Source organism: Symsagittifera roscoffensis, chromosome 4 (genome assembly GCF_963678635.1).
Source record: "Symsagittifera roscoffensis chromosome 4, txSymRosc1.1, whole genome shotgun sequence".
Lineage (NCBI taxonomy): Eukaryota > Metazoa > Xenacoelomorpha > Acoela > Convolutidae > Symsagittifera > Symsagittifera roscoffensis.
The window spans coordinates 34,153,606-34,177,651 of record NC_087065.1 but is presented as its reverse complement, the minus strand read 5'-3'; the positions used below and the strand labels follow the sequence as shown (position 1 = coordinate 34,177,651).

The window sequence follows — 24,046 nt, the reverse complement described above, 5'->3', positions numbered from 1 at the left end:
CAAAAAATCATCTTAACTCTGAAAAAAATTACATAAAACTAAAAGTGCACCCAGGAGTTACGCATGTCAGCAGTCAAGAGCATGAGACAAGAGCATGTCAGCAATTGATTCAACTGAATTTGTTTTACTAGTTGTTAACCCGAGAAAACGTCTACACTCCAGTTTGATAACGCTGGCCAATCGCAAGGGTAATAAATTTCTCCAAAAAATTTAGATTACTTCTATTTTTACTTTATACTACTAAGTTTTTCTCAAGATTATATGGTATTATCATGACTTAAGTGACGCCTTTTAGAAAACAGCAATTTTGGTTTTATCAGCCCCTGTAATCTTTTAGACTAGCAGTGTTTGAATTGACAGTTATGGCGATGTTCTGATCTAGACCTTAGCTTACAAGAGGGTTAATTCTAAAAAAAAAACAATTATCTCGCCTTAAAGCTCAGAATTTCGCAAAAATTGACACCTTTTCATAAAAGTGAACACAAAGGCGAACATGCGCCTCGCACCAATTGACACACAAAACAAACGTAATTATTTACCGAATCATGTTTATGATCGTAATCGTTCGCTTTGGCTTTTCTGGCTGAAGTATTGAACTATATCTTCATTTTAAAAACGCGATTCTCATTTCTTATTACTGTCGTCGACATTTTAGTCAGTTCGTAAGCACGAAGTTCTTGGTTTGATTAATTTTCGCTTTCAGTTTTAATTTTTCTTAATAAATATCTTGTTGTAAATTAAGAATGCTTAATAGGCAATTCTTAGAACTTTCTTTTTTTCAACTGCATATTGCATTACCAGTTCCACATGCGATAAGAAGTCGAAAAAATGGAAAATAATGAAGAAAATTAGATCTTCTGAAAATAAGTTTTTGCATGTCTCGATAGAAGTTAACTTTAGGCTAACATGCCAGAAATTTGTGTTTTAAATTAGCAACCGAAAACAACACACGAAGAGGAAACAAAGCCGATAGTCTTTGAGTAGACACAAGTTTTAAAAAAATGATTTCTTGATAAATCTTTGGTCTTAAGTCCCACCTGCGACTCGAATGAACAACACTTGCATTTTCAACTGCAAAGAAACTTGTCTAGAACACACAAAAAAATCAGTGATGTGGCAATTAAGCCGAGTCTTTGAGCAGACAACGGTTGAGCGAAAAAAAAATGATTTAAAAAATTTCAAGTCCTCCTCCCCGAACATACCGAAAGTCCAACAATTCGACTTTTAGAAATTTTTTTTCAATTGCATACATACTGAAAAAACAAGGTCCGGCCGAGAGTCGAACCACAGACCTTTGGGTACAAATGTGACGGCGTTAACTCTCGTCCAAGTCGTTTTTTGGACAAGTTAATAATGCTCGATTTTGTTGAACAGGAATTTTTGCCCTCAAAACAACGCAATAAAATTTCACTAGGCCATAAATATAACATGAGCCGAAATCATTTACTCGAAAAAAAAACTATACAAAAAATAAAATTATTAAAAATCAGACTTGTTAAACTGACAAGTTAGTAGCTTTCAGCCAGAATAAAAAAATTCAAAATCATATTAAAATCCATGCTTACAAAAACCGAAAAACAAACAGTACCAAATTAAACACATTTCGTTCACAAAAAAAAAAGGAAATGAACCGACGGAAACTGGGCCAAAAACTGCGAATCCGAAAACAATCAATTTTTCAAAAAAAAATTTAAAAAAAAAACTTAATACCGGAAACGGACTGCGCCTGATTACTACCCAAATGAAGGCGCGCAGCAAAAAAAAAACGATTCCAAGATAAGGGCAACTAAGCCGTCAAAAGATAAGCAGACATATAATTGCCGACAATTTTGTTTCGAACAGAACATTTGCTGGTTGAAAAAATAAACCCTGGTGAATTTCGAACCCAGGACCTTTGCATCCCAGTCGTTTTCGTTATCTCAAGGCTACGTGGTCCAGGAACGCTAGGAAATTTGAATTAAATGTGAAACAAGGTAACTCTAGAGATGAGTCCTGTTCGCACTAAGTTTACGGGAAAAGTCTAGTACCCGATTACAATACCCTAGCTTATCGCAAGAGTCATAAGGTGTAACTAAAGTTTTTTGATTGAAAAACATTCTGTAGTGAAAAATTTTGGCTGAGAGCATTGAAAGTTTTTTGAAGTTGAACTAGATGCTGCTTACAAATAGCTTCATCTAAAACTGTTGAAATTCCGACGCAAATTACCGTTAAAAATTAAAGACAAACGTATTTGCCCCGTGTGGCAATTTGAATTGATTTATGCACATTTGAACGTTGACCGTGTCAAAAGACATTGAATTGTAGAATAACTTTTGTGCACATAAGTTAACTGTTTGTTGACCAGGAAAAAGAACAACAGATATTAATGAAAAAATAGTTTTTCTATGAATCTTATCCTGTAACAATATCTTAACATCTAGTGCTTCACTTTGTCAGAGAACATCGAATAAGTAGAAGTTTGAATTAAAAGTTTCGGTCAGTACATAGTTTGATTCAAAATAGTTCAAATTTGCATAATTAACCTTAGGCATAAGTTAAAGAGATCAATTAAGTTCAAAGTTAAGTCTAGTTTTGAGTTGAGTCTAAAATGAAATAATTTAAAATTGCGGCCTTGGAGGAAGCGAACAGTAAGTTCATCTCTCAATTGTTGACGAAGCATGACTACCAGAACGTCTGATTGACTTGGACTAAATATAGACACGATACGAGAATGGTTGCAACTGATTTGCAACTCGCCTGTTTAGACCTACTGTTTTCCTTATGCTTACAGCTGCTCATAACTGATTGATGTTGCCAGACAGCTGTTGAGCTGTCGGTCTGTTTCGATCTGTTGAACTGATCGATTGAAAATTGTGTTCTGCATATTCTTCTCTCGTCGTCTCTTGGTCCGTGTGTGGTGTTGTGTGGTTCCGCCCCAAATGATAGATGCCACTGCCTGTCTCCCTCCCCCTTTATAGCGCCCTCTAGTGTCCCCTTGTTTTGGAGGGTGAGGACGTCGGGGGCTGGTGGCCTCTTTGGGGCAGAACACAATTGCTAGAAGCCCTCATCTGAGTCATCAGACAGGTTTCCGTCGATCAAGAAGTCTTCTTCGCTCTGGAACTCCACTTTATATCGAAGAATTCCTCAAAACCAAACCCGGAGAATAACTAATGAAACTTTAACTTTCAACTATTCCTTCAATGAAAAGATTTAAGCAACAAATTTTAGTGCCAATTGACGTTATTATTGCTACTTTGAATGTAATTTTGCATTTAAGCATGAAACTCATACCAGATACAGATGCAACTCATAACGACTCTTCAATTGTATGTCCGATACTTCAAATATTTGCGTCATATTGAACCATCACGTCATAAATTGAGTATTTAAATTTAGGATCCAGACGACAAAAGAGTATGTTTAAAACTAAACACTGAATCGCTCGTTATGAAAGCAGCACATGATTTCGATTTGCTGATACAATCGATTTGTTTGTTGAATGGTTAGAATCAATAGCGTGCTGTTTTCAACTATACGCTGCCGTGAAAAAAGTAAATGACTAATAACCATTTTTAAGTGTTCAGTCTAGTCTTTACCTCCTATTCCTCCGAAGCCCCTCACGAACTGAGATCCCTCTTGAGACCTGTCAGTGACAATCTCCAAAGTAGTTCCTGAAAAACAGTTTCGGTTTAAGACAATCACTCATTGATACATGACATTTTTGTATTCGAACGATTTGGGGCCCTTTTCCAAATCTTTAATCATATGTAAACATCAACTTTTAAATTTCAATTTGTTAAAAGTATTTCACTCCTTTATGACAGCAAGCCTTTGATAAATCAAGTGTCAATTAATACTAGTAGATTCAGAGCAGTTAGCAAGTTTGATTTATTAACAGAGATAAAATTAGAATATAAAAATAAAGCCTCATTTTATTATAAAGTTGATAAAGCATATTATATTTTTTGAGCCATATCTGTTTAACCCTTTCCAGACGGATGTGTGATCAAGCTTACTTGCTCTAGCGGTGTCAGTCTAACATTTCATCCGCCCCGACATATTTTTGAAGCAAAACTTTGATATTAAGAAAGGGATTCCATTACAAATCAGACTGCATCCAGTACAAAGCTATATAATCGCCCGCTAGGTAAAATCCATCTAGTGTTTTGGCATTTGTCATTCGATTCCGTATGTTTGTCCTTCGAGTCAAGGATCTTACGTGGAATCTAGTTCAAACTTTGCGGAAAAAAGGCAAAGACTGAACTCAAACCAGTACAAAATTTACCGAGTGTGGCGGTCAATCAAGAAACAGATGAGCATTTTAGAGTTCTTCAAATTTTGAGCATTACAAGACTATCTTTAAGCTCTGAATTTCCAGATAGATCGCGTTTGACACTTTTCTGAAAAAAATCAAAGCAGAAAGAAAGATTGGTCAATAAGTTATATTTTTTACTCGGCTAAGAATTCTTTACACTAAAATCTATTTTTGAAACTCAGGGTCCAGCTCTATTTTCTAATCCATTTGAGCTGCTGCTATAGGCGAGCGTAATTTGCTTTAAATTAATTAGATTATTACAATTAGATTTAAGTTAATTAGAAACCACACCAATTTTGATAATTGAACATTTGCTGGTTCATTAATATTCCAGATTTACAATTCCAACAAAAAGCATCTCTAGTTAAGATGATAGCAGAACAGCATCTTACCAAATGTTTTGTAGTTGTTGGCGAACCATTCCAGCAGAGGCATCACATCTACCCGCTCCAACTCAACCCCGTCAGCCGCAATGAAGTTCGTCCTAACAGAAATGAACAAGTTTCAGCTAGCCATAATAAGGCTGAAAAACTAGTTAAACGATTAGAGTGCCTAATTTCATTTCCGAAAATAATTTTGTCAGGTGCGCTAGCTTCTAGAAACTTGCATGCTTTTGTGATTAGCTCGGGATTCGAATTAAATTTCTCAGGCAGTGGGGCAAAAATACCGCTAACCCACCGGTTCAAATTGAAACGTTTCAAACTTTATTAAGTCATGACTATTTCGAAATTCTGAGTGTTGTTTGACGCAGTTGACAGCCCTCTGCGCTATCTTTGAACTTTTTGACACAAGATCTAAGTCAAATTAGTCTCGACAGTAAAGTCTCGAATTTGCCGTAAAAATTTACAGAATTGCAAAAAATTGGAACAGACAAAATTAATTAAACATTGCCAACAGACAGTTGGAAAAGAGTCAACGAACGCAAGTAAACAGAAAAAAAACACTGACTTCTTTTTTGAAAAAAATTTTTGAAGAGAAAAATAGAAGTCCTTAACGTTCTTTGATATTCTAGAACAATTTTTGATTGACAGGTATTTGATAATATTTATCAAATTAGAGGCAACTGGATCAATAGGTAAAACTTGTTTCGCTGGGAAATCTGATAATTAAATTCCATTTTCCAATATCCGGTTTTCGTGACCTTTACACCTTCGCTGCTTGATAGTGTATTTTGCCTTGCTCTTAAAAAAGGAAATTAACTGAATATAAAAATGAATCAAAACTCAAACCGCGAAAAAAGAATCTTTGAGCTTGAACAAATTTGAAGACTTTTCCTGCAAAAAAAATATAAAGTCTGAACCACGTTCATCGTCTCGTAGACATTTTCGACAGTCATAGTAAAATAGACTAGTTTGACAATAGCTTTTGTCGAAAAATGACTAAAAAAGCAAAAACAATTTCATACAAATCAAAAGTTTTTTTTTTTTCAAAATTTTTAAAGCAGAATAATAGATATATATATATATATATTAAGAATAACACTATGTACTAGGCATCAAAAAAGGGAACCGACAAACTTGAAATTAATACACCATTTCGCAGTTTTGAACAAGTAGTGTACGCAAGTTCAAACTTCCTACTAATTTTGAGACCCAGTTGATCCTCAACAATTTATCAGACTGTTTCCTAGAAAAACACGACCTATTTAAGTGTTTTCGCTGCATTTATTTCCACATAGAATTAATTCGGGAAACCAAAAGAGCACCAAAAATAATCGAGAACGGGCGTCTAACTTGCAAGCGTTGATTTCCAATGAATTTCATTTTGAGGAAACACATGTCGAGAAAGACAAATGGAAAAGAGTCAATGAACGCAAATACACCGAAAAAAAAGCTGAACGGTTTTTTGAAAATAATCAAATTTTAAAATTCAGAAGAAAAAATGCCTTAAAGCTCATTGAACTTCAAGAACAATTCATGATTGTCCTTTTTTGATAAAATTAACCCAATTTGATCAACAGGTAAACTTTTTTAGTTCGCTGAGAAATATGAAAATTAAAATCGACTTTTGAAACTAGAATTCGATCGTGTTTTTCGCTACCTTCACACTTTTGCTGTTCGATAGCGGAGCTTGCTTTCCTTTTAACAAAGGAAAAGAACTGAAAAAATCAAAATTCAAACCGCGAAAAGTTAAATTTGAATCTGAACAAATTTAGGACTTTTCCTGAAAAAAAAATCAACGCGATCTTTATAAGAGTCTAAGCAACATTCATCGACTCTTAATTTAAAATGGACGAAGAATATGTACACTGCAGCTTCGCAAAAACAATCGAGAAAGCGGCAAAAAAGCTTTGAAAGCACAAAAACAAATTTGTTAGAAAGAACATGAAATGACATGAGCTAAAGGCGACCACACTAATTTCGCATGTCAAAAACGAAAATGCAAGACAAACTTTGAATAATTTCAAAAACTTCGCAAAACATACTGAGTTGGAAAATTTCTGAAAAAGAGTTTTTATTTTAACTGTTTTTGTGTTAACTGTTAACTGTGAAAAAAATTCTTTCGCTTCAATAGACGAATTAAAAAACACCACACGTTTTAACTCTTTACAAGTCAAATGCCAAAGCACATGGTATTATCGTGCCAATGCCACATTCAAAAGTGCCACCAAAATTAGCACTTTTACTTGCAACTTAGGTTGATTGAAACAAAATTGCAGCGTGTTATCCCACTACGTTCTGCGCTTGTGCAAACAAAGGAGATGAACTAAGCTTAAACAGTCCTTACTGAGTACACCAACTCTTAAACCGTCACCTAGCTACTATCTCCTAGCTGATTGTATTGAAAAATAACACCTCTAAAGTTCTCACCTGTCCTTCTCCTGAGTAGGAGTGAGGTGTAAGACCACGTCTCGTTCTTCTGCAGCATGTCGCAACACATGTCTCTGAATGGCCAAATTCTCCCACACGATCAGAGTCTCCACTGCGCCCATGTCCAGTGCTTTCAGAGTGTCTTCCACTCCGAAACAGTACTTTCCAGTGTCCTGAGAAATCTCGTCAAAATAGCGACCTGGAAAATTTTGTTAAAAAAGTATCAACAAAGAAAATTGGAAACAATAATGCACATAGCTTAGCCGAAACCTGTGCAAGCTTAGCCGACAGAAGATAGTGCAAGCTCAGCCCAGAGACCATTTAAAACTTAAGCGTGAAAACATTTCATTCCCTCTCGCGCGCATACGCATAAAAAGACAAAATGCGATAATTGAGCCAAACCGAAACATTTCAAGTTGAAAACACCTTTTCAGCAAACAAAAACAATCCCATTGAAAAAAAATTTTAAGCAAAAAAAAATTAAAACCAAAATTTAAAAAAATACCAACTCAGATTTTTAGTGAAAAAGTCTTTTTTTGAAAAAATTAAGCAAAAAAATTACTTAAAAAAGGCGAAAAAACTTTCTACAGAAATTTCATACCTTTGTCTCTGATGATAAACAGCCTTAGCAAACATTGAGAATCAATGACCGAGCGGCAACTAAGGCAAAAAAATTTTGTACCGACCCTCAAGAGCCGATAACTAAACTAGTCATGAAAAAAATTGCCTCAAATAAACTTGAATTTTCCAGAAAATGAGCATATCGGCCTTTGAGCATGCAGCACAATTAGGCATGTCGGCTGAATTTGTAAGCTGAACTCGTAAAAAAAGTTTACGGGAAACGAAAAAAGTCCAGTTCCCAATTACAAGTCACCTGCTCTCGCAAGTGAAAAAACCCGAGTTTAAAAATATGAAAAAAAGAAAACGACTGTCATTTATAGTAAAATTTGTACATATTGGAAGAAAATTCCTTTTTTTTTGGAAATTAGGCCGACAATAAATGAGCCAAAAGAAAGCCCAACAATTCGATTTATCCTAGAAAATTTGTTTCATACATATTGAAAAAAAAACAAGATCCGACCGGGTCTCGAACCATTGATCTTAAGGGGCGAAGGCAAACAGCGTAACTTATAGACCAATTAGGGCAGGAGCCTGGGTAACTGTTCAGGTTCAATAATAAAACGAGTTCAATTTCGTGCAGATTTGTAAGAGAAGTTGTTAAAGGGGGAAAGTCTTGCTCTCGATTACAGACTTTTGCAGTGTAAATAATTTCTATAATTTATCTTTACAATCATCATGAGAAAACTTCTCTGAGCATCACTTTATTAAGTTTAAAATAATTTAAATGAGTTTCTTACCAATGAGCTTCTTTTCTTGGATGAATTTAACATTCGAGAGAACCTCTGCTGAGAGCTCGATGGCTTGGTTGAATCCATTTTCACCGCCATATGAAACGTCCACAGTTTTGAGTACCTTTGCTTGCAACCTCTACAAACAAACAAAAATGCATACTTTCACAAGCGGTCAATAGAAGATTTTAAATAGAAGTTAAAAGGTGCAAATTTTACCCCATCGAACATATCAGACTGTCCCAGTTCAGTCTTGAAGTCAGCTGATCCTGCTAGAACCAATCCAGCCACATTTGGCTTATCGTTGGTGATGAAACATTGGACAGCAACTTCTGCCACTTTACGCACATAGTTGTGTCTCTTCTCCATTCTCAGACGAGCAAATCGAAGCGCAGACTGACCACCACGTCCTAAAAAAGAAAAAAACGAGTCAACTTTTTCTTAGCCTCAAATGTTATTCTGTCCACAATTCATGAGAAAAGTCTTATCTGATTGAGGAAAAAAAACATTCAAATAGTTACCGTGCTTCTTTGGCAGGTCAACCGTAAATTTATGCAGCACATCTCTTGTGTTGCCACAGAGAGTTCCAAACAAAGCACCGTTACCATCCATGACAATGAAGCCAAACTTGGTATCATCAGTCAAAAGAGCAGTCAGGGCCTATAAAACATGATTTATAACTCCATTAGTTATTTAATTTGGCAAATCGACCATCATGTTATGTGCAACTAACCTCGGTATGAAACTTGTTGTCGCACAAGTAAAGAGACGTGTTAATAGGTTTGAAAGGCTCGAAGTCAATATTCACTCTTTTTTCTTTTCCTTCATCAGTCACAATAGTTCCACAATACACAACAAGCCCATTTGGAGGTACTAAACATAACAGAGTAGATAAAGGTCTTTTCTTCACTAATAAGATCTGTGAATATTCATATCGAAACACTACCTTTGTTGTATAACTTCAATCTCTGCTGGACAGACGTAATCGCAGTTAGCACCGATAACCTGTTAACGCATTTATTATCATGACCGTTTCGAATACCCATGTATTACTTAAGTCTAACAAACCTGTTCACACGACTTTTGATATTAGAAGCAGTTCCGTATTCTTCAGCTAACATCTTATTTGCTCTTGCCACCTGGTCTTTCGGTGGAAGAATTAATGAGATCATGCTAGTTCCATTTCTGAAAATAATTTCAAACTGATATATGTTAGTTAAAAATAAATTAATATGAAAGAACAAGGCTACTAGGGTACAACTATGACAGCGGGGTCACTAAAACTAAACGCGGTCCATTGATATCAAGACGCTTTGAGTTCTTAAAACTTCACATGATCAGAAAGGCTACTATTCAGTTCAGAAGTAGTATGGATGCAAATGATTTGGGGTAGGATTTTTGCAATTCAGTTGTGAAAGTCTCCCGCCAAAACACTTCAGGGAGTATAAATTTTTTGCCAAGTTAAAATTAGGAATATAAATAGCTTAGCAAACTTGAGATTTGAGGAATTGCAAGCAATTGTTTCATATTGATAGCATGATAATTACAATTGGGTGGAAAATTTGTTATCCGTATTATTTTGAACTGCAATATTTTAGCGCTATACCATCGCCAGTTGTTTATTTTCGATAGTAAGGTTATTGTCTATGCGAGACCTGTCTAACATAATTGTACCGCTAGGAGTAAAATAGTAGTTTATAGAAAAATAACTAACCCTCGTGCAGCCTCAAGATTTTTTATTAGCTTCTTGATTTTCCACGTTTCGACATTTCGGTCAGATACGTCATCATTAGCAGCGCTCATTGCAAACGAATCTGAAAATTAGTCAACTTCAACTCTTCAGGTACATGAAAAGCACAGAAAACCGGCTTCAGTGTGAAAAAAAAACATAAATGTTCGAGTCTTTCCTATTATCCAACCCCCCCTTTTAAAACATAGGCTCCAATAAAAAAGAAAGATAAAGATGTGCAGAGCAAAAGCATGTGCATCTTCAATTAATTTTCCATCATTTTTGAAACTCCTCAAAATTTGTTTAAGCAAAAACAAATTCTTTGCGGACATTGATAGTTTGTCTGAACTGAAGTTAAATAGAATACCCGGAGAAAAATTACGTGAGATTGAAGCAGCTGCAAAGCGACATGCAAAGAATGTGAAACAGACCCGCTCAGACAAAGGTATTCAAAAAGCCAGAAAGTATTTGAAGGACAACGGTCTTCTGGCAGTGCCGTTTGATAAGGCGGTGGGTTTTTGCGTAATGAATCTAAATCTTTTAGACAATTCAATTCCTGCAACTGTTCTTTCGTCGGTGTCTCTTGTCTATTGTTCTCTCTTACATGAGCTTCCAGTCAACGTATCGCCATCATAACTCTCACTATCACTATCGTTATGGGCTGCGATGAATCTCTGGTAAACCCATGGAGAGCAGCTCTCCAGAGTCCCAGATCAACACCAGATTACTACGCCTGGGGTACCACCATATTTGTAGCAAGCAATTGCAGGGGAACTCATCATGTGTCGACATGATGCTCCTCCAATTACGCTTTCCCGACGCTTCCAGTAGTGGTTCCACTTCCATCATCACTCGGTGGACTTCATCATTCTCATCTACTGCATTGTAATCCGTGACTGTAGAACTTTTCTGCTTTTGTCTTTCAAAGTCATTGAAGTTCCCCCTGGCGTATCCCATGAACTTCTTTCTCAGTATCGATTCTAAACCTCTTTGGTTCTCTCCGGAACTGCTGATAACAATTTGCACAGTAGCTCGTAAGATTTTTCTGACATTGTCCCTAATCTTACGCATTTTGGCACTGAGAAGGCTTGATCCACGATCGTTCTTGTACTTTTCACATCCACCGCTACAAAATGCACTGGCTATCTGCTCTTGCACATTGGAGCTAGAATTGATCCCACTGAAAAATCTTCATCTCCATCGAAGATGGATCAACCCTTTCCCCCAACTCCTAGCTTCTCATGATCTGAAAACGAATTTGGTATTATTTAAATTCAACTCAAGACATTCCGGGACGCTAAAAGTTTGTATAAAACAGTTCAAGTTCCAATCCCAAGACCCTTCCGGATTCTGGAATCCGGAGAAATAACGCTCTTATTTCTTCTCGGAAGGCTGGACACGTCGTTCCAACACCCTTCCTTGTTCTCGTGAACTGCTCAGTAACGGTTGTAGCGGTAAAATCCTTACAACTCGGAGTGGTTTGCGACAATTTCTAACCACAATCTCACTCTTCTGCCAATTTTTTGTTGTTGTTGTCACTGAGACTACTGTTGTTCTGTTTTCGCAGTTTCAGTGTGTGCGAAAGAATAAAAAATTACGTGTCGATCACGTCCAAATCGAAATTCTAAAAGTTAGCATGTCAGTCAAAACTAACACTTCCCGATTTGTCTGATCGTTCAATTAACGTCACTAATTCATAAAAACCAGCAAACTTCTCGGTTAGATGTTCCAATAAAAATTTGAATGCGAAACTGCATTTTGACCACTCTGGTCGAATGTCACATACTCCCCGGTCAGCCCGGTCAATGTCCTCATTGAGTCCCGTAGTCTGCAACAAAATGGTACAGTGCCATCGAACAGAATTTACAAAAAGCATGAAATCACTTTTATCCACGTCATATCGACTCACTGCAGAATATAAATGGCATCATACTACACTTATATAGCCTTTCAAATTCTTTCACTAATCTGCACTTTCGAGGATATAACTTAAGATAAAACATTTTTTCAACTTCTAACTTCTATGTCCCAATTTAAAACTTTTTCTCCTAGGTTTAAAAAGTGTAGGAACGAAGGACAGTCCTGCCAACCCACAAACTAAAAGTATCCTACTATGCTTCTTTCCTTCGGAAATTTAGTTGTTATTGGTCCTGAATATTAAAACTAAGGAACTCTGTGGTTAGAAGGAACAATGAAATAATCTCCTTCTTCAAGAGATTACCCCAGCCTTCCATGTCACCGCAAAGTGATCAGTCGTCCTAATTAATTAAAAACAATCATGCAGGCTGGAATGTTTTAATATATTCTCCACTCAACCCTTTCTAAAATAATTAGTAAGTGTCTCTAAAGCCACTAACTAAAATCATAATACAAATTTATAAAGGCAACAAATTCTTTAATCTTCAAAACTCAACTAAATGTTTTCTCTTCAGTTTCATGTGCAAACTTAGTTGCTTTGTTTCTCATTTGAAATTTTTTAACACACAAAAAAATTATGATTCTTAACATCTTCTCTTTCGTCGCTTCTTTGTTTTTTTCTTTTTTCTCGTCGCTTAGAAGTTCTAAAACTTCTAAATTCTTCTATATTTCTTTCTTTCTCCATCTTGTTTTTCGGCTTATTTGTCAATGCTCCATCTCCTCTTCCTGCGACATTGACTCCCCACTTTCAGTCTCAGTGTCTTGCAACACGTCGTTAGCTATTCTGACGCTATTGGAGGCAGTCCTCCAACACTTCTGCTCTTCTACTCTTTGTTTACAACAAGGCAGAGGATCAACGTTAGTTTCTCCGTTTCGGCAGAAGCTGTTGTGGAGGCACAACGTCACGTTTCTCTCCAAGGCTTCCTTCAACGTCTCTTCTTTTTTCCCTTCCGTCGCATTCTCTTGTCGTAGAAGTTCTCTTCACCGCGGTGGTTACTTCATTCCGATGAGTTATAAAATCTCGCTTGAAAGCTCCTACTCCAATGTCCAGCTGATACGCACTGTACACTTTGCTGTGATTCGACATATGCTTCCTGGCATACTCTTACAACCATGCAGTCATGTTTGCTCTGAACCATGGCATCAGTCGTCTTCTGGCCCTTATCTTTTTACCTCCATTGGAATGTTCAAAATTTTGCACGTTGTCTCAAAAAGATCTAAAGTTTTTAGACAATCCAATTCCTGCAACTGTTCTTTCGTCGGTGTCTCTTGCCTTTTGTTCTCTCTTATATGAGCTTCCAGCCATCGTATCGCTATCACTATCGTTATGGGCTGTGATGAATCTGGTAAACCCATAGAGAGCAGCTCTCCAGAGTCTCAGATCAACACCAGATTACTACGCCTGGGGTACCACCATGTTTGTAGCAGGCAATGGCAGGGGAACTCATGATGTGGCGACAAGATGCTCCTCCAATTACGCTTTCCCGACGCTTCCAGTAGTGGTTCCACTTCCATCATCACTCGGTGGACTTCGTCATTCGAATCTACTGCATTGTAATCCGTGACTGTTGACCTTTTCTGCTTTTGTCTTTCAAAGTCACTGAAGTTCCCACTGGCGTATCCCATGAACTTTTTCCCAATATCGAGTCTAATTCCTCTTTGGTTCTCTCCGGAACTGCTGAGAACATTTTGCACAGTAACTCGTAAGATTTTTCTGACATTTTCGCTAGTTTTACGCATTTTGGCACTGAGAAGGCTTGATCCACGATCGTTCTCGTACTTTTCACATCCACCGCTACCAAATCCACTGGGTATCTGCTCTTGCACATTGGAGCTAGAACTGATCCCACTAAATATCTCGCTCCCGTCGGTCTACGATAGGTTTCACTATGCAGGATGTAAACACTTCTACACAGATGATCGTAACCATTTCATGCTTTTGTTCTAGATTCAATAGTGACTTTATGGAACAAAGTAGTCACTAGATTCACCTCGGTTGCTCCATGGCAATCTACAGTAAATTCCGTTTCCATTTTTGCCTTCATAACAATGTTCCCAAACAATATCGTCAATTGCTTGTGTTGTTTCTCCATGGTCTTTGCGCAATCCAGTCCTCCACAGATGTGACCTTCCAGTCCACAGACTTCTGCCAGACAGCTACCAGGTTTGACCCAGTCCTCTGGTCCCCAGCCAGGCTACTCTACTTTGTCTTCTCCGTTGCTCTTAGAGGCTGTCATCATCAAATTATAGATGATGTTCAGGCCACGCAAATTACATTCTGAGTTCAGTTTCCTCTGCACGTCTTGTGTCGCACGCAATATCGAATCGGTGTTAGGACTCGGACACCATGATGGTTTCATCAGTTCTCATACCACCATCAAACTTGTTCTCAGCAATTCGTCCGAGAATCCCAATCCAAACTCCACTCGGTTGTCAGATTTTGGTACTGAAGATGCAGTCACCTTTTCCTCCAAGACTAGTCCCAGCATGTTCTAATGATTGGTCGCGCTTCTTATCGTTGCAAGTCTTGACATCCAGTTTCTTAGCAACACTGCTTGTTCGTAGTCAAAGAAGCAATCGCGTATGTCTTCATTTACGAAAGGGTTGTACGCCATCCCTATGATTCCGGATACGTAACTGTATGACTTCTTCCTGATCGGTCCACAGTACTCACTGGAGTTCGGCAGTGCTCCCATAGATTATTTTGTGAGCTTCATCTCCTTGTTAGCGAATCTCCTTATTTCGTCATTCTTTTTCATCGGTTCCAGCTCCACAGGCTCCTTCATGTTCACTCGCATCGGCCTACTCTGATGGATGCCAAAAGCGCTAGTAAGAGCAAGGCTTTCGCTCGTTCATCACCTTCTCATAGCATCTTGACACAAGTGTTCAAGGCTGGCACTGATAATTGTTCTATCATGAATCGAATGAAACAGAGAGCGTCTCTCCGCTTCGCGCACGCTACCGCTGCTCCTTCTTGGGTTATCAGATCTCTCATACTCGTCATTAAGAACACCTTTTCTCCGTTCGATCTTTTTCTTTCTTCCGAATCATATTCCCCGCGTGTCATTCCAGTCATGCACCAGGCGAACCTCAGTTGTAACTCTGTTCTCACATAGGGTACTGCTATCAGAGCGTGTGTATTCGGCGTGGTTCTCAATTCTTCTTCGAATTATCGTAACACTACTGCTCTCCATGGTAGGCTCACCAACTGCTCGATCGTTTTCGAGTGCATTTCAGACAATACCAGAGTTCCGTATGCCTTCTGCTTCAGGGTGGTTCCTTGCATCATCGTATCCAAATAACCTTCCATAGCACTTTAGTCTTCCAGAGCGATTAAGTGTCCTCTGGCTGAATTTCTGTATTCCAACATCTCCATGTATCCACCGGCGGGCTGATCAATCGATACAGTTTTCGACACTGTCAGTCGGTTATATTCCACTGGGACCACCTGACCTACGACGCTTCCCTTTCCGTGATTCATGGGAGACGGTTTGAAATCTTTAAGGGTACTCTCTCCACATTGGCTAAGTATTTCCATTTCTAACGTCGCTCCAGTCAGAGTGCGGTCACTCCTCTTGGTTTTGTAACTGGCTGATTTTAATCCTGTCATGAGAATGGGTGGCACCATCGCTACGTCAGTCAACCTCCTGTCTGTGCCAGGCAATCAATTATCACCCTGTCCCATGTCCATGGCTTCCTCGACGCGTTTTCTTTTGGCTGAGTTGACAGCTTTTATCGAGATTTCGGAATCCACTTTTGTTTTTCCCAAGTTTCATTTTACTTTCATTACTCCTCTCAATCATCATCTTTGATCGCATCGTTCCCTTTCGGGTTCTTCACAGGTACAATACTTCTTCTTTGTTTTCTTGCGGCGTCATTTTTATAGGAGAGTTTGCCTCACTTTCATCAGTGGCCGAGTCAATCAGTAACTCGCTCAATCTTCCTTCACACTCGTAAGTGGTCTGTTGAGACCTATTTTCAAAATAGACTGGGTCCCGTAGCTCTGAACTACTGTCCAGACCTCTTCCATGAAGGCTACTCTGTCCATATTTCATCCTGTCCTATTTTCGTGGTCTCTATGATGAACTTCCCACTCTTCTTCGTCACTCTGGTCCTCTTTGGTGGCACAGGTGCTCTCAGTTGTGAACTAGACGAGGCAGCCTCGCTGTTCATCTCCTGGTGCATTCTTCTCAGACCATGCCTAGGCTTGGTTGGCAGAGGCATCTCGCCTGGTTGGTAGGTCCTGGAACTTCCCAATCCAGGCTCGTTTGCCAAGTCACTTCCTGAGAGAGCCCCGTTTCTCCACCTCATTACTCTCATGTTTGGGCGGTCTAGTACTCCTCTTTCTCCATATGCTGCCATCAATAAGACTTCCTTGGGTCGGTCCCCACGGTTATCATGACCGAAGATGTTTATTAAGGCGACCAGCAACCTGGCTACCTCTGGGTCCTCCAGAGCGAAGTCTCGATCCATCAGCCGACGATAGATCGCATCTATCATTGGTCCTACGTACGCCTCTGCCAGGTCCATCAATTCGTTCTATTCGAAGTTGTCCATCCTCTTTTAGATTCAATTCTACTATCAGTTTGAAATCAGGTGAATAATTAAACGATCAATCAGGATCTAGAAAAAGGTCACGAATCTTACATTTGTCAGCATTACGCTAATTTTGTATTACAATTTATTTAAAACAGTCAGATAAAAAGATTTTGAATTTTAAAAATATTTTAAAAAAATCAGTTTATTGCTAAAATTTTGGAATTCGACCGAAGAATGGACAGTCCAAACTTTGGATCTATTCTTAAGATCGTCATTCGGTTATTCATGGTCACTATTCCCTTCTTACCCAGAGTCCTAATAAAATAACACATAACACATAACAAATAGCATCTCGCACACAACACACTTAGTATGACACCTTCCTGTATGCAAACTAAACTCAGCCTATACTCAAATAGTATTTCTTATGTAATCACACTTGTATGCTAGTATCAGAGAAGATTACGTGCATCAGTGCATACAGCTCCCGTGGATGCAGTCGTCATCGGTCTGGGTCGTATACTGGAAGCGAGAGTTCCTTTACCTCCCTCTCCACAAGGAAGTCTCTCAGTCTCGTCAAGGACAAGACCAGATTTCCGGGTCCACATGCTGCTTCTCCGTCGCCCTAGTCGCCAAGAAGCATAGATACTTTCCCGGTATCTGCGACGCCACCGGAGGCAAGGCTGCTACGCCTCCTATTCCTGATCTCTGCTTCCAAAGGATTTCTTTGTTTTTATACTCTATCTTAAAATCCGCTGCTAACGCTGTCTTAAAACTCCTGTCCGCTGTGATCGCTATCGCACATGTTCTATTTGTGAGTATAAAATCGCTATCTGTCAATATTATGCTAGTTGAGTATTCATTTGGCAAGTTAAAATATGGCTCAACTACTCTCCCTATATCCGGTTTCTCAGGGTCCTCGCCTATCTCTGCTTCTAGATCACCTGTCTCTTTTGCTATTCTGAATTTTTTTATTAATAATTTTTCAGTGTGGGTAAGTCCTACCCCCACTCCCCGGACAAAAATATCCATCGACGTCCCCGTCAATCGCGTACCGGGTTTTAAATCGAGGTTGGATGCAGGAAGGAGTAATTGCCTTCCTGGGCTGCCCAGGAAGGATCATCTCTTTCGGTTTTTATGTATCTCATGCTTTCACGGTCTACATCTTGAATCGTGACACTGGTCTCGTTTGGGTCCGACGTCATTTTGTTCAGCCATTCCAAGAAACGCAGATTCGTCAAGTCTTGTTCATAGGATTGCTGTCGCTCGTCGTCGAATTCTGCTTCGGGCATGCGACACGGTTATTTCTTCTATACCCACCAATTCTTCCACTATTTTCTTCAGATCCATTCTGTCTACTACGACGTCATCTCCGCAAGGATTGTATTTCTTCGTGAGTCTTGTCCCGTCACTCTGTCGAGTCTGTTTGGTAAACGGAAGATCTGGTTCCAAATTCTTGGGGACCTCCATCTGTTCGGGGTCTTGCCAGTCCTCTTCTGCGCAGGGTAAGATTTCTTCATCTGCTTCAATCACCTCGTTGAGATCCAGGTCCAGTGGTGGACTTGACCCTTTCTCTACGACCTCATTCTCATCATTCTTTTCCCTGGTGCCCTTCTCATTGACCTCACAGGCAGGGTCCATCATCAGATAATCCCCCTCTTCCATGTCTGCAGGTATACACCAGTCTTCTGTCGATGGGTTGTGTGGCTTAATGTTTTCGTAGTGATTGGCTCGGCCGGTACTCAGTCTATAAAAACGTCCCTCTTGGCGCACTTCCATAATCATGAAGGGTCCCGTCCACTTTTTTAGGAGCTCTTTTGTTCCTTTCGGTGGTATAACGTTTTGAATTACCCATACGTAGTCTCCCACCGAGTACGCTTTTGCATCAGCTGCTTTTTTATCGAACCTTTTCCTCTGCCTTGCCTGTATCTGCTGAGTGTTCCGTCTACACAAGTCGTTTAGTTCTTGCTGACGTCTAATCACATCGCTTACAAAGACTTGTGGTGATATTTTCTTCCCTTCATACTCTGGGTAAAAATAAGTCAAAGGCAAAGACTTCTCGTGTCCGGTTGACATCATCTGTGGACTAACTCCAGTGGTGGAGTGTTGCGTGCTGTTGTAACCTCCCATCACCTGTGGAAGGTATCTGTCCCAATCGGTCATGTACCTGGAGCAATATACCCTCAGCATCGACACCAACGTCCGATTTTGCCTTTCCATTAAGCCATTCGTCTGGGGATGGTATGTCGTGGAGTGAGCTTGAGCCACATGTGAGCGTCTCATGAGCTCTTTCGTAAGTTCTCCCACGAAAGCCGTTCCGTTATCCGATTGAAACGTCATCAGACAACCATGTCTCGCTATCCACGTATTGATTAGATGATCGCATGTCTCTTCTGCTGAGGCAGTTATGCAGGGCACGGCCTCTGCATACTTCGTGAAGTGGTCTATCATGACCAATACCTGATTATAGCCACTGTCTGTCATACGTATTTTCTGGTGGTCAATCTGTACCGCCTTGTTGAGTTCAGATGACTCGATCAACTGCAAGGGTAATCGCAATTTCCTTGGATCCTTGACCTGTTGGCATGACAGACATGCTGTTACCCACTTCTCGCATGCCTTTTTCATTGCAGGTCACTCAAAGAGCTTCGGGATCCTTTGGTATACTTTGTCGATTCCCTGATGGCCCATCTGATCATGCGACCTGAATAAAAGTTCTGTGTGATAGAGTTGCGGCAACACTATCGCGTTATATTTGTACAGAACTTTGTCTTCTTCCCTTCTCTTGCATGCCACGATCCGGTCCTTGTTCAGATATAACCTTCCCTCTTTCTGCATAAAGTACTGTCTCAGAATACGGTAACTGTCTTCCTCCAGGTCACCTTTGTCTGGTGTTCCGTTTTCGATCCACCTTTTCAAGTTGCTAGTTAACCGTCATTTCTCTGTGCTCTTGGTAGGTCTGAAAGTCTGTATCTCGCCTTCAAGTACGTCTTCATGACCCTCAAATGACTTTTTGTTTCATCTGGCTGATGCGTGTCATCTCCTATCTTCACGCACCAAATTTTCGCCAATGGTTCTGTCTCTTGTCTGAAGGGTTGAAGATCAGTCCTGACTACTTCTTTCTGCGGCAACAAACTCATTGATCGTTTCGATACCGCTATTGTTTCTAGATCCTCAGCTTCGTTGTCGAAGACTGTTTCGCTACGTAGCAGGTAGCAATCACTGTCATGGTCTTGATGTAACTCTCTGTAAAAGTCTCTTGCTCGAGACTCCACTAGCAACGTGTGGATCGCTAGCTCTGACAATTCCGATCCTGAGCTCCTGTCTGAGTAAGTGTCATTTCTTGAATTCCTCGAGTTTTCATCAATGGAAGAACTTGTCACTGAGTATGTTTCTTCTTCGGGGTCAGATTTATGCGCTCTGCTCATCCATCTGAACTCTTCGGACAAAATTTTATCCTCCAAGTCTTGTTCCTCACCTTGAACATTTTCTTCTACACCTGACTCCCCGGACAAACTTTCTTGTCCCGGGTCTTGTTGATAAACTTGCCTACTCCCATCAACGACCTTCTCCCCGAACAAACTTTCTTGCCCCAGGTTTTGTTCAGCCTCTTCGCCTTTCCGATCCTGATCCTTAAAGGTAACAAGTTTCCTTTGTGTCTCTTTCACCTGTTCTTTCCGTTTGTATGATGTACTTGTCAAGACGTTTTGATTTATCGAGGGCACTAGTTGCTAAACTATGGTCCTACGATCCCTTTCATTTTCCTTGTGTTGACGTCTTGATAGCAAAATCTTTATTTTCTCACTGACTGTTACCGATGCCATGGCTGCTGCCCATTCGGGGTCATCTCTAGTCACTTCTCTCTCCAACAATTCACCCAGCATCGGCATCGCTTGCGGAGTGACCTGGACCGTTTTATCCAGCAATGAGAGGTTGTTTATAATCATACGAGAGAGTTCCTGTTGGACCAGGTTCGAACGTAGCAACAGATCCAAAGGCACCGGGTCCTTCTTTGATAAGATCTTTATTTCCGCTGCCTTTTCCACCGGTAACTCAAGGTGTCCCGGAATTGGATGTCCAGATTTGTCCAACCATCTCGTCAAGGGAATTGCCTCATACTCATAGGTCTTTGTTCAGAAACGAAAACCCATCCTTGATTTCTGCCTGATTGGCTTGCTTCTGATCAAGTCTTTCATAAAACTCAGACTTCTTGCTGAGGCTGTCAGCATTCTGGTGTTTATCACGCATCCTGTGCTGGATTATCATGTGGTAGCCGTCTAATCTGACTATCCACAGACCAATGTAGTTCTAGTCCATCGAGTACGCCTTCAACCAGGATAACGCTCTATTGTCCACGCATAACTTAAAGGGAGCGCTACCTAAGTATGCGCGGTACTTCTCCACGAATGTGACCACTGCAAGCATTTCTGCCTTTGGTGCACATACTTCATTTCAGTGTCACTCAACACCTTACTGTCATATGCAATGGGACGGAGAACTGTTCTCCCATTCCATTCCTGCTCCTGATGCAGTATTCCTGAGATGGCCACTACTGATGCATCTGTATCAAGAACATACATGCCCTTCTCTGTGGGCATGCCTACCACTAGTGCTTCGCACAGTTCCCGCTATTTTTTCTCGAAGGCAGCTTGAGCTTCTTCACTCCATTCGAACTTCTTTCCTTTCTTGCGCATCAGTTTTTGCATGGGGTACACCTTGTCTGCATATCCTTTTATGAACTCAAGGTAATAATTGGCAAACCCCAGGAAGCTCATGAGCTGTGTGTCCATTCTGGGAGTCTTTCATGTCAACACAGACTCCACTGCTTCCGAGTCCGGCCTCACGCCATGCCTGTCCACCATTCTTCTTAGATACTTGATTGAATCCCTGAGGATTTCACATTTCGATGGTTTGCATTTCAAGCCTGCTCTTTTCATGCAGCCAAAGACCTCCTCTAGCCGATCAATGTGGTCTTCCAGGGTGGGTGTTGCTATGACCACGTCATCCACGTAACACATCCGAAGGTTCCCGTACTTCTTCGTCACTCTGGTCAAAGCCTGAGCCATCAGTCTTTGAAAAGTGGCCGTGGCGTTGCACAAGCCAAAGGGCATCCTCTTCCACTGGTACAACCCCAATTCACATGCGAATCCGGTCTTTTCTCTGTTTTCTTCCGCGGAGGGACCTGCCAGAAGGCAGAACCCAAGTCCAGTGTGGTGAAGAACTTGGCGTCACCAAGTTTCGAGAGGCTCTCGTCTATTCGCGGTATCGAGTACGCATCTTTTATGGTCACTGCGTTCAGGTAACGAAAGTCGCAACAGAACCTAAGCTGCCCCCCTTCTTCTTGGCAATGACTACCCCGCAAGCCCAAGGCGATTTCGAGGGCTCTAACATGTCGTATTCGAGCAACATTTCTATTTCCGCTCGGCACGCTTCCGATTTATGAGGCTTCATTCGCCTTGCGCCTTCCCTACGAGGAATGGCGCCTTCCTCTAATTCTATTTCGTGTTCGATGAAGTTGCAGCAACCGATGTTTTTATGTTTTGAAAATATGTCCGCATTCCGATTTAAAACCGCCCCCTAATGATTCAAAATCTCCCTCACCTATTTTTCATCTCAAGTGTTTTATCTCCGGCAAGACCGGTTGGTCGGATTCTAGTTCATATAACGAGAGGCGTTCCGGAAAGTTCGAGCAGCTCGACAAGCCGTCATCCGTTTCGGATTTCATCAAAAACAGTTTATTAATAGATTTAAATTCATCAATTCTCTTTAAAATTTTATCCTTATCAGCAAGATTCGGGCAGTCTTTCACACTATATCTCTTCAAGTTTTGTGTCTCCTCATAGTCGGTTTTCATCGGCAAAGCGTATCCATGTTTCTTTCCACGCTGGATCGTAAACATGGTGTCCAGTGTGTTCATCTACACACTGGCACACAGCCCGTTTCGTGTTACGGAAAAGCTCCGTTCTAAAATCACCGAGCTTTGACTATTTGGGTTGGGTACCAAACAAACCTGTTTACTATCACTTAACAGATTCAAATTTCTCATTTTAAAAATTGCTACTACAGCTTGTCCCGGCAGTAGTTTTACCTTTCTATCTAAAAAGATTGGTACCTTGTTTTCATCTGTTTTTATTCTATTGATTGGTTTCTTAACATACTTCCGATCCGGGTTTCTAATCCTTATTAGACCGCTGTTCAAGTCAATCATCACATCGAAGTTCCTGACAAAATCTCGGCCCAGGATTAATTGGTCTGAGTCGTCTAAATTCTCAACCACCAGAAAGCTCATCCAAAGATTGTGTCCTTCCATGTGAAGGACCGTTATTGGTGTCCTCCCGGCCACGTAGATTGCTCCGCGTTTGGCGGCCGCCAATCTGAGGTTCGTTGGAATTAGATCTTCCCCCGTGAAGCCCATTCTTTCCCTTGTTTTTATTGGCATCACGCTTACCACTGCTCCTGTATCCAGTAGTCCGTTACTCCAATTTTCTTCCCATTGGTATCTAGCAGATGTGCAATCACATCTGCCTCGTACCCTATGTGTACTGCATCTTGCTCCATCAAGGCATCATGGCTAATTCTGCGGACCTTAAGTTCTTCCTGTCCCAAATAGATCTGCCCCATTTGGTCGCTATCTGCTGTGACCTAGGTCCTAGTGTAGATACTTATCCCGTCAACGTTCAACATCACTTGATAAGATCCATAGACTTCCACGTAGCGCCCGTGAAGTTTCTTCGTTCGAGAGCCACCCGTTGTCAACAGCGCTCGTGCAGCCCTCGACTCAGTGCGTGGCTCTTCCTACCTCAGATAATCTGCATATGTGTCTAAATGCATCTTACTGAAGTCTGAGGGTTCACTTAGGTTCCTGATCACCTGATGTCCCGCGACTGAAATTTTTGACTGTATTCTACTTCCTTGAGGCACCATTCCGAATGTCTGCCCAGAGATCATTTTTAGTTTCATGCTCAAACTGCTTGGTGCTTTCGTCTCTTTGACTTCTGATGCCTCGAAGGCATTCAGCTTTCCTGATTTTTCTCATTCTCTAGTTCGAGCTTCACCTTTTGTTTGATCTCCTTCGTCACCAACTCCTACTGGCATCCCTCGCGGCTACCCTATAACCTATCTTGAAGTCATCTGCCGCAGCATCACAAAATTGTGGACAATCCGATTTAAAATGACCTTCCAAGTTACAGAAGAAACACCTTTGGCCGAATTTCGCAATTACTCCTCTCATGAAATCTTCATGATCGACCTCTGAGGAATCTTCATCTTCGAGTCTAAAGCCTATTGCTTTCATGCCCTGTTTTTAGGTTGGGCATGCTGACACATGATGGTCCGTCGAATTGCAATTTGCACAAGAGCGTCTCTTGTCCATATCGTCCCTTAGTTTGCACCAGTTGTTACCTTGGTT

General features: G+C 40.5%; 1 protein-coding gene across 1 annotated transcript in view; it reads right to left on the bottom strand.

Annotated features, from left to right (window-relative positions):
- Positions 1-2,447: 2,447 nt before the first annotated feature.
- The window catches only part of LOC134845257 (eukaryotic peptide chain release factor subunit 1-like), a 574,579-nt gene continuing 552,980 nt past the window's right edge, over positions 2,448-24,046 (bottom strand). Inside the window, exons 2-12 of the mRNA XM_063862196.1 lie at positions 10,168-10,269; positions 9,522-9,638; positions 9,400-9,458; positions 9,187-9,326; positions 8,975-9,113; positions 8,673-8,863; positions 8,463-8,592; positions 7,105-7,303; positions 4,687-4,778; positions 3,576-3,650; positions 2,448-3,122 (exon numbers count right to left, since the gene is read on the bottom strand). Coding sequence (XP_063718266.1) covers positions 3,034-3,122; positions 3,576-3,650; positions 4,687-4,778; positions 7,105-7,303; positions 8,463-8,592; positions 8,673-8,863; positions 8,975-9,113; positions 9,187-9,326; positions 9,400-9,458; positions 9,522-9,638; positions 10,168-10,256 — 1,320 coding nt within the window. The 5' untranslated portion in view covers positions 10,257-10,269 and the 3' untranslated portion in view covers positions 2,448-3,033. The remainder of the gene's footprint in view (positions 3,123-3,575; positions 3,651-4,686; positions 4,779-7,104; positions 7,304-8,462; positions 8,593-8,672; positions 8,864-8,974; positions 9,114-9,186; positions 9,327-9,399; positions 9,459-9,521; positions 9,639-10,167; positions 10,270-24,046) is intronic.